Source organism: Olea europaea, chromosome 8 (assembly GCF_002742605.1).
Source record: "Olea europaea var. sylvestris chromosome 8, O_europaea_v1, whole genome shotgun sequence".
Classification (NCBI taxonomy): Eukaryota; Viridiplantae; Streptophyta; class Magnoliopsida; order Lamiales; family Oleaceae; genus Olea; species Olea europaea.
Genome location: NC_036244.1, coordinates 16,770,416 through 16,780,122, shown reverse-complemented (window position 1 = coordinate 16,780,122; position 9,707 = coordinate 16,770,416). Strand labels below are relative to the sequence as shown.

Below are 9,707 nucleotides of genomic sequence, written 5' to 3'. Positions count from 1 at the left end.
CATAAAATCATAAATTCCATGTTGAAATCAAAGAGACAACAAAAAGTGCGGAAACATACCTTGATCCATGAATCTTACTGCTTTAATTGGGTTTTGATCTTCCAATTGATACGTGATTTTCCTTCCTTTTGGTTTTCTTCAAAGTCTCTGTTGATGGGGATGCAGAGATATTTTCCAAAGAAAATCACGTTCAAATTGGGGACCATAACCACTTTTAAAAATAACTGCTATTGGCAGTTATTAACTTTAAGTTATTTCAAATCGACCCCTCATCAATTCAAAATAACACCTTCTGGTCTCTACACTTTAATCCCATAAAATTTAATACCCATTAGTCCAAAATTAAATCCAATGGATCACTTTATCGACTATATTTACTTTAAAATAGCACCACACATTCTAATAAATGTACATGTGTGGCCCCTAAGTTGGAATTTTTTCCAACAAGAAGAACAATTATTGATCTATTCATTTGCCTTGACATTGTCCTTTAGGTTCAAAATGCTGATGATAATATTTATCCTGGAAATGTGCTACCAACTTTGATATTCGTACTTTAGGAAAAGGGCAATGCTTGGATTCAATTGATTTTTTTTTTTTTAGTTATTGAGTTTACTCTAGTTGGGTTTTGTGGAAGAAGTAGAGAATTATTTGTTGGACGATTTTTTTGTGGAGAATTTTTTTGTTGAAAAGTTAAGTTTTATTCCTTACAATGGAATTTATCTCGAAGTTGAGAATTTTTTGAAATTTTGTTTATTGTAGTAGAATTCGTGTCAAGGTGAAGTTTGTTAGAATTAAGATGGGACCTGAATTTTATTTTAAAAACTAATTAAGAATTATATTTGAAGTCCATTTGGGAATTATAGTAAAAGTCTATTTGGGAATTTAAATTGAAATTCAATTTGAAAGTTGGTAGTAGACTTGAGGTATTGAAGGAGTCCAAGTAGCAATAAGTTTTTGTTTGCATTTTTTGTAGTTTTCGATTCTTATTTCATCTCAAATATTCCATTACTAGTTTTACTCATTTTATTAGGACTTCACCTTATATTAATCAATTCATTATATTATATTCCAAGCATGTTAGGGGTTTTAGTATTATATTATATGTGGTGTACAACACATATTGAATCAATCCTTAAATTCTACTCAATAATTTGTAATTCTTCATTATTGATTATTAATGAATTATCCTTCTCTACTTGTATATTTTTACCATGTAAATTTTGTAGTCTTCTTTGATCTAATTTTTATATTGTCATATTATTATACTCGTTTAAATCATAACACACCCTTTATCTTCCTCAGATATACACACTCATAACTCAAGAAGAATCAAATCTATAAAGATGAAAAATCTTCAAAGTCTCAGGAGAGTCGAAAGAAAGAGATTTCAGAAATCCAGAAGTCAGATGAAGTAATAACCCAGATATGTACACAAATTAATATATGCAACAATCCATAAAGTAATCGATGTCAAATAAAAATCACCACAAGGTCATCATATCCAAAGGGATTTTAAAGGTTTTATTCGAAAACCCCTTTGAAGAACATCAAACAAGTTATTTGTCTATCATATATTTTTAAAAACTAAAATAAATGCAAAAGTGCAGCAAAATAATTTTTCTTCATTTTAAAACACCTAGACGGAATATTTTGACGGGAACAATTATCTAGAATGAGATATGCTAGTCAGTGTTCTAAAGGTGTGCTTAGGCACTAGGTAGGACAAAACGTTTTACTTTAACAGTAAATGAGAATTAAATGATCAATTGCTTTTGACCGCCTAGCTGTGCCTAGCGCTCACCCTTTTTGGGGGGTGGGTGGGAATACCTTTTGTTTGACTTTAATTTATTATATATTTTATTTTTTTCATTTTTCAAAGGTTTTTATTTGACTTTAGTTCCAAATTTAAAATGACTTTATTTGTACAAAAGGTCGAAAATAACTCTATTCAATAAAGATTTGGATAAGATTTAAACTATGGTACTTTCTATATATTGTAATTATAATTTAGAAACTTATCATTTAGTTGAAAATTTTCAAAGTATTTATGAAGCTCCTGTAAAATTGTTAGCCAAGCAAGACTTGTTTAGTTGAAAGTTTAAATTATGAAAAATAGTTTAGTTTTTACATTTCGAAAACTTGAAAATTGTATAATTTAGCTAATTGTAGAAATTATTGAGTACATATAATATTTTATAATTTTAGATACTTGATATGTATTATTTTAATTATTAAATGATTTTTATAATGATTAAGTATTTAAAATAATAAAAATAAGTAATATTTGTTTATTTCTATGTCTCACCTAAGCTTGTAAATCTTGAAATTTAGCCTCCACTCCTATTTACACTTTACATTTTTTAGAATACTAATGCTAATTAATGGAAGGTGAAAGTTAAAAAAACGTTAAAAGAAGTTAAAGATAATTGTTATAATTAGCAAATATTGAGGATTGAACTGCAATTAAAATGTGATAAAATAAATAAAAATTGTGGCGTTAATAATGGACAATTGAAATTGATCTAATATATTTAATAAAAAAATTGTCTAAATTGAATCTATGATTTAAACATTTGATGCCAACTCGTTTGCATTTTAATATTATGATAATATTTCTTTATCTTCTATACTTGCTATAGTATAAATGTAAAGAGTATAAAAAAATAGAAAAAAAACACTACTAAATCAAGCAATATAAAAAATTTAACGAATTGTCAACTAGCTTAGATAAATTATTCTAGAACATTAATGTATGTTTTTTTAATTAGTAATTTAATTAATCGTATTAAAAAGTCCATATCTAATTATTGTATATTTAATATGGTATTAAAATTTTCAATTAGCTTTATTAAATTATTGTAAAATACTTATTCCACTGATTTGTAAATTATTTATCAATCGTATGCGGAAAAAAAATCATATTTAATTATTTTAAAAATCACTATAATTGTATAAACTTTAGGGGAGGTTCATGTAATTTACTCCTTTATTTTACATGGTTTAATTTAAATGAATCGGTTCGATTTGTTAGATTGACATGCTTCAAAATTACAAAAATGAATTTAATAAGGTTGACTATGTGCAAATTTAACAAGTCGGTGCTCAATCTCCAACTTCCAATTTTTTTTTGTTTTTTTTTTTTTTAACAAATATATTCTCAACCTTTCGTTATTGGATCATCGGTGCTCACTTTTAGTCTATTTGATTGTTAAGAGGTTAAATTTTACTCGAAAGTCCCATTACACCCCTTATATTGAATTATCAAGTTAAAGCTAACACATCAAAATTTCGTTTTCGAAACAAGTTATGGAGCTTATGCATGATATTTAATAGAAAATTATCAGTCGATATTTTAAATAGATGAGAAAAATGATGGTATTAGCATGATCAAGAAACTCAGCAATTATGCCAGCCTTTGGTGGAGTCAGACCGCGTGCGGCTCCTTTTGATCTTGACTCTACATTTTATTAACACATGCATGCCACAGTCGAATGTCTTATTTATAAATAAATTAAGCTGCTTGCAAATCAATTGTGTACACCTCGATTTACACCCTTTATGTTGCACATCAATTGTGTACAACTCGATTTACACCTTTTATGTGTCAAAAATTTGATCATTGATTAAAAAGATGGAGTCAAAATCAATGTATCAAACTCTGCCAACTCACATGGGTGCATATGTACACCTAAAATGGTTCTTCATAAATATATAGATACAAACACAAACAAATTTGACTAATTATTGGGTTGGGACAGGTAATGATGTTCTCTTTGCTTCTACTTTAAGCATAATTCATCCGCTTGATTGCATTGATGAAAGAATTTCTTCGCTTTCTAATCCAATTTCTTTGTTAAAATTGTTTGGTGCATATAAAAAAAAATAAAAAAATAAAAAAAATTCTATGCATGGTTTTGGTTCTCTTCTCGAGAAAATATATGTTAGGTCTAAAGGTGTAATTGGTGAATCTGTGGACAAAAAGACTAAATTGTAAATTTGTAAAAGTCAGGGACTTAGGATGCAATTTAGTAAACTAGATGGTAGGGACTAGGGTTTGAGTGTTTGGTTCAAATCAAGGTCGCGGCGCCGGAAGTTCGCTAGTTGTTCGCCCTGACACAGCTCGAGCAAGAGGAAACAGAATGGTCGTCACTCGCTCGTCGCTCGATGTTCGCTCGAGCGAAGTGGCATTGCTCGCTGTTCACTCGAGCGACGATGTTATATGAAAAATTGTATTTTCAATTTCTGGAAAGTTTGACACAGCCTAGGACTCCTAATTGCCCCTGACTATAAATACAAAGATCGTGAACATGAAAGAGAGATTTGTCATATTGTGCTTTACATAGATATCATCTTCAATATTCTCTCAAGTGATTCAATGCAGAATTGAACAAGGAATTCATCCATAAACACCTTGTGATCCGGACAATCCACTGTCGGGGAAAACATCATTATTTGTGAACACAAAACACCTAGACTTCTTCATCTGTTCAGGAAGTAACTCTCTCATTGGGAGATTGAGAGAGGTGGACGACAAGCGCAGGAATTGGACAAGAACAGGAGGTTCTTAGAATTCTACTTGGTGATACAATCAGCTAGAGACGAGGAGGCTGTATTGGAAAGTAGATTGAGCTGCAGGAGGTAGATCGGGAAGCTAGCAGGAGACCAGCAGTATCTGCGGCAGTAGATCGTGAGACTAGAACAGTGGGTCTGACTTGGTACGAAGTTTGGCATAACTTGTACTAGCTGGATTGGTATAGTGGAAACTACTGGCTTGATCCCGAAGCTTTACTCACGTTGGGGTTTCTCCATCATCATATTGTGAGTTGATATTGTTATTGTTTTATTTACTTTACGCAAACCGACAAATCAACCTAGGCTTAATTGGACGAGTATGTTTAATCACCTAGACAACAATTAATTTGTGACTTGTTACAATTAATTGTATTAATTCCGCACGTAAGGTCAAACGGTAAGTTAGAACGTAAATTTGGTAACACTAAAATTTGAATTTGACATAGTAGAGCATTCTCGTGAATTTTCAAGTGGTTGTAGAACGTTCCCTAAACTTTCAATATAAAAAATGAATAAGATTGGATTATGAAGACAGTTTCGTTTGTATCGTCATCTTTTCCTCTTTCAAGTCAAATGCATAAAATATATAAGTGAAAAATGTTACATAATGTGTGTCTTATAAATGTTCCCATATATGAACCAATTTATGGCTAAATATGTTCAAGATACAAGTTTGAAGGGGCTAGAATGGTGTGTTTCGACAAACATTATTCCCAAATTTAAAATTACAAATATAAAATATATATTGTCTTATCCTTAACTCTAATTAATTACCAAATCTTGTCTGTGTTAAATATTTATGTCAAAGTATTCTGCCAATATTTATGAAATAAAGAAAAAATATTTTGTCAAATTTTGTACTCATTGCTTATTAAAAAAGCGAAAGACAAATAAGCCATTGATTGGCCCTCATTTCTTAAAATTTAATTTTTTTTTCAATCACGCATTTTATGGGATTTATAACTTTTATCAACTTTTTAATTGCACATTTCACCAACTTTTATCAAAATTTACTAAAATCTAAATTTAATTACCACCAAACAGAACCTAAATTTCTTTTTAGTTCATTTTAGAGTAAATATTTTAGATTTATTTTAGCTTGTTCGATCAAAGGGGAAGTTTTTGTAATTTGCTCATATATATGACCATTCATAAATTATAATGAAATATAATATCAGAAAATGTACAATTTAATTTGTATTCATTTGAACTTTAATAGTAGAGTTTATTTTTCAAAAGAATAATGATTACTTTTTATATTTATTTGTTATAAAATTAAGAATGTATATTAACAAATAATTAAACAAGTTATTAATAATCCAAATTTTAAAAATCTTGTTTATAATTGGTCGAATCATTTTATCTACATATTTGGTGACACCTACAATAGTATTTATTTACATAGAACTCATATACATCTATTTAGAATTAAAACCATATGTTTATTAAAAAAAAAAGGAAAAAGGAAAACTCGCAAACATGCTTTAAATTAGGTCTTAAATTAGTGTAGTTCAATAATTAGACATACATACGATTGAGTTCAATTTTGAAAAGTATAGATGGCCTTGAAGAACATACAAATGAAATCAAAAGATGGATGTTTGACGTGACCTTAAAGAAAGAATAACACATCCCATTCAAAACTTTGACATTCACTTCAAAGCTATATTATTCTACTTTTTGGTTCCCTTTCAAATCACTTTCCTTTGTTTTTCCATAGTTGATTTTATATATTTCCTAGTGAAAAAAATAAAAATCATGCTTAATAAAAATCTTCTTATCTTTATGCCCACGAGCAATGAACTTTCCCAAGCAATGAACGTTGACAACGTGTTGAAATTGTCAATGATAAAAACCACCACATATTTGGACGTTCCAAGCTCTTGCTGAGTCACGAATGATCCACACAAATCTCTCATTGTTGACTCACGGATGATCCAAACACACCTCTCGTTGCTGATTAGGGCTCTCCTACATGTCATTCTTGTTTTAGATTAAATAATCTCACATTGGCTCTTTAATAGAATATAAATTATCTCACGTGTTGAAGGTGGGGTGAAGAATGGACTTTTTCAAGGAAATAAAAAATGATTAAAATATAAAATATTTCGATATTGTTTTAAATTTAGCCCTTGTTTGGTTGGGAACTAAACTAAATTTTTTTTGTAAATTTTGATAAAAGTTGTTGAAATGTTTGGTTGAGAAATTGTTGTCCCATAAAATATATGGTTGAGATTAGTTGTTGACTTAGAGAAAGATAATTATAGAGAAGTTTTGCGAGTGACATTTACATCTTGATTTAAAGCATTCCTTACTATATGTATTTTTTTATTCTCAAAAAGATATATTTTTGCGATTTTGCCTAATATTCACAAATTACTTGAGCCATCTTTGTGTTTGAGGAACCTAAACCCCGTAAAAAAAAAAAAAATAAATAAAAATAAAAAAAAAAGAGAGAGAGAGAGAGAGAGAGAGAGAGAGAGAGAGAGAGAGAGAGAGAGATTCAAAATAATGGATACCAATTACTAAGAACTATGAAGGGACAAGAGAACTAAGCTTCATTATTTTTGCTTCTCTAAATAGAGAAGTAGGTAAATATATACACCACATAATTTTGTCAATTACATTTTTTTTTCACTTATGTTCATAACTTTTTTCATCATATTTTTACCTTTGTTCCTAATGACGGTTAAGAAATTCATTAGAATGGAATAAAAAGACTTATTAATTTGTCTTCGTATTTTTAAATAAGCAAGAAAAGCAACATATATGTAAATTTGACAAACTATGTTTCTCACGTTAACATAATATTTGAACACAAATCATTATCAGGGACCATTATGTTAATTAATTAAAAGTTAAAAATAAATCCGTGATGAAAAAACTGGAGATATATGTGAACAAGTAACCTCGTTATAATTAAAACGTGGTGCTATTGACAAGGATGAATATAATTACCTTGGATAAGTACATAAACTACTAATCGCATAACGATGGTACGGCATACATGTGTAACAACTATTGACTTATTCTGCAAAGACAAATACGAAAATTAATCAAGAAAATAAAATTCAAAAACTATGGTAATAGCACAAAATTGCTCCCTCCCCGTCAGCAATGACCTACACAAAACTCTTTGACCAACAATACACAAGTCTTCTAAACTCTCGTTTGACCCTCAAATTTTTTTTTTAAAAAATTTTAATGATTAGAATAGTGTTTTTTTTTTTTTAAATGTGTGGTTAAAAAAGAATGAATTTTTTTTGATTTACATGTACTATTATTTTATGAAAGATTGTGTCGTTGAAAATAAGATAGAGAGAAAAAAATGAAAACGAACAAGCCAAACGGGGGCTAAATCATTTATTAAGAAGTGCTGCATGTATATAATTGTCTACATAATGGTGTTCATAATTACACGTAACACTGGATCCAACCTTTAATTCAAATATCACATTGCACATCAACAGTCGGATGATTGCTACATCACATTATGGATATCATTATGTGCAATAATTATGTACAAGTAGAATTTTCTTTATTTATTATCTTATTATCGATAGTTTCTATTTTCCAGCCAATGATCTTATCCAACGGTTCCCTCCCCGTCAGCAATGACCAACACAAAAATCTATATATTTCTTCTTCAACCCTTTCACCTCCCCAACAGACTCTTTCTATCAACCTTACACACGAAACGCGGACACAGTCTATATAACACGCACATAATCTCAATTCTTTGAGATAAAGATTGATCAACATGGAAATTCTACAAATGAAAGTGATCGGTGGTTTTGAGGCAGGAATGAAATGCTTGCAAAACCCATCTTTGATTTCTCAATTCTTTTACAGTTTCTGGAAGTGCGGTGCTCTAATTCTTGCAGTTTCAGCAACTTTCGTGTGCATAATTAGGAGAGGCAAGATAATATCTATTCCTTTACACGCAGTCGAGCCTTCTTCACAAGCTTTTGTTCAAAAGGATGAAGCTGAATTTAGCGATGATGATGACTGCTCTTCTGTTTCTTCAGAAGAGGATGAAGAAGATCAACAAGATGTTGATGAAGATTTTCGAGTCAAGGGCTCGAGGTTCTATTTGAAACTCAAATGGCAAAATAGTATATCGAGACACATGAAGCGGCTGCGCAGTGGTGGTGAGAGATTTGGGTGGTCGAAGTTGACCTCCAGTAGAAGTGTTGTAAAGCTATGGGACAGTTTAGGTTTAGGTTCCGACTGTTCCGAAGAAAATAATGATAATGATTCTATCCCATCGGTGGCGACTCCGAAGATGGTTTTTACAGCAAAGCGTAATGAGAATGGTGCCGGCGTCGTTTTGGGTGGTTACGACATCAGATTGAGGCGTCGGGTTCCAGCCATATCAGCCGAATGGTGTTTACCAGCTGAAGCTGTGGCGGGGACGATGAATGTGTCCACTGGCGGCGTTGAGAAGGTGTACGTAAGCGATGACATCAAAGGAATTTTAACCGTTGGCGACGTGAGAAATGTGACAGCGCCGGTGGAGAACGTGACGGAACGTGACGGCGAGATGTGGTGGGACGCTAACACCGTTATTGTGGATGACGAATTCAGGTTTGTTGACGGGTCAAGATAAAACGGCTGGCTCTGGTGAAATTTGATCTTATCTTGGAAGAATTCCTGTAAATAGGAAAGTTGAATGAAGCTTCGTGGAAGGGCGCTGAAAATAATTCTTTGTATTTTTTATAATTTGTGCATACAATATTTTTTCAGTTATATTTCTTTGCGAATTTATTTCGTCATGAAATTTGAAAATTGGAACAATGCGATAAATGTACCAAAAAGAGAAATGTTAAACATTTGTCTAAAGTTATGTCTAATTCTATTTTATCTAATACATAGTAGACAATACATCTTTCATTTTTTGGGGTGTTTGAAGTGTTTCACCGATGCTCCAGCAGTGTATTTTCATTGGTTCTCCGGTTCTCCCTTTTGTTTAATCTATATTTTGCTTGTATTTATAAACTATTTATAAATTTTTGATTGAATTTTGTGGTCGAATAGTACTAAACAAGCCCGCTTGTGGGGGTGTTCGAGGTTGACCAAGCTACAATCAAGGATGGTCAGACCTTGTGTATTCGATTAAGATTGAGAGATTG

The 9,707-nt window shown here is 31.0% G+C and overlaps 1 protein-coding gene across 1 annotated transcript; it reads left to right on the top strand.

The window, feature by feature from the left end:
* The first annotated feature begins 8,233 nt into the window (after positions 1-8,233).
* Positions 8,234-9,471, top strand: LOC111399004. The gene has a single exon (XM_023026200.1). It carries the CDS (start codon positions 8,336-8,338, stop codon positions 9,182-9,184), a length of 849 nt encoding a protein of 282 aa, XP_022881968.1. The 5' UTR covers positions 8,234-8,335; the 3' UTR covers positions 9,185-9,471.
* The last annotated feature ends 236 nt before the right edge of the window (positions 9,472-9,707 follow it).

Bases quoted from the DNA above. Each gene is read 5' to 3' on its own strand.
- LOC111399004 (XM_023026200.1), top strand. From the start codon at position 8,336: ATGGAAATTCTACAAATGAAAGTGATCGGTGGTTTTGAGGCAGGAATG.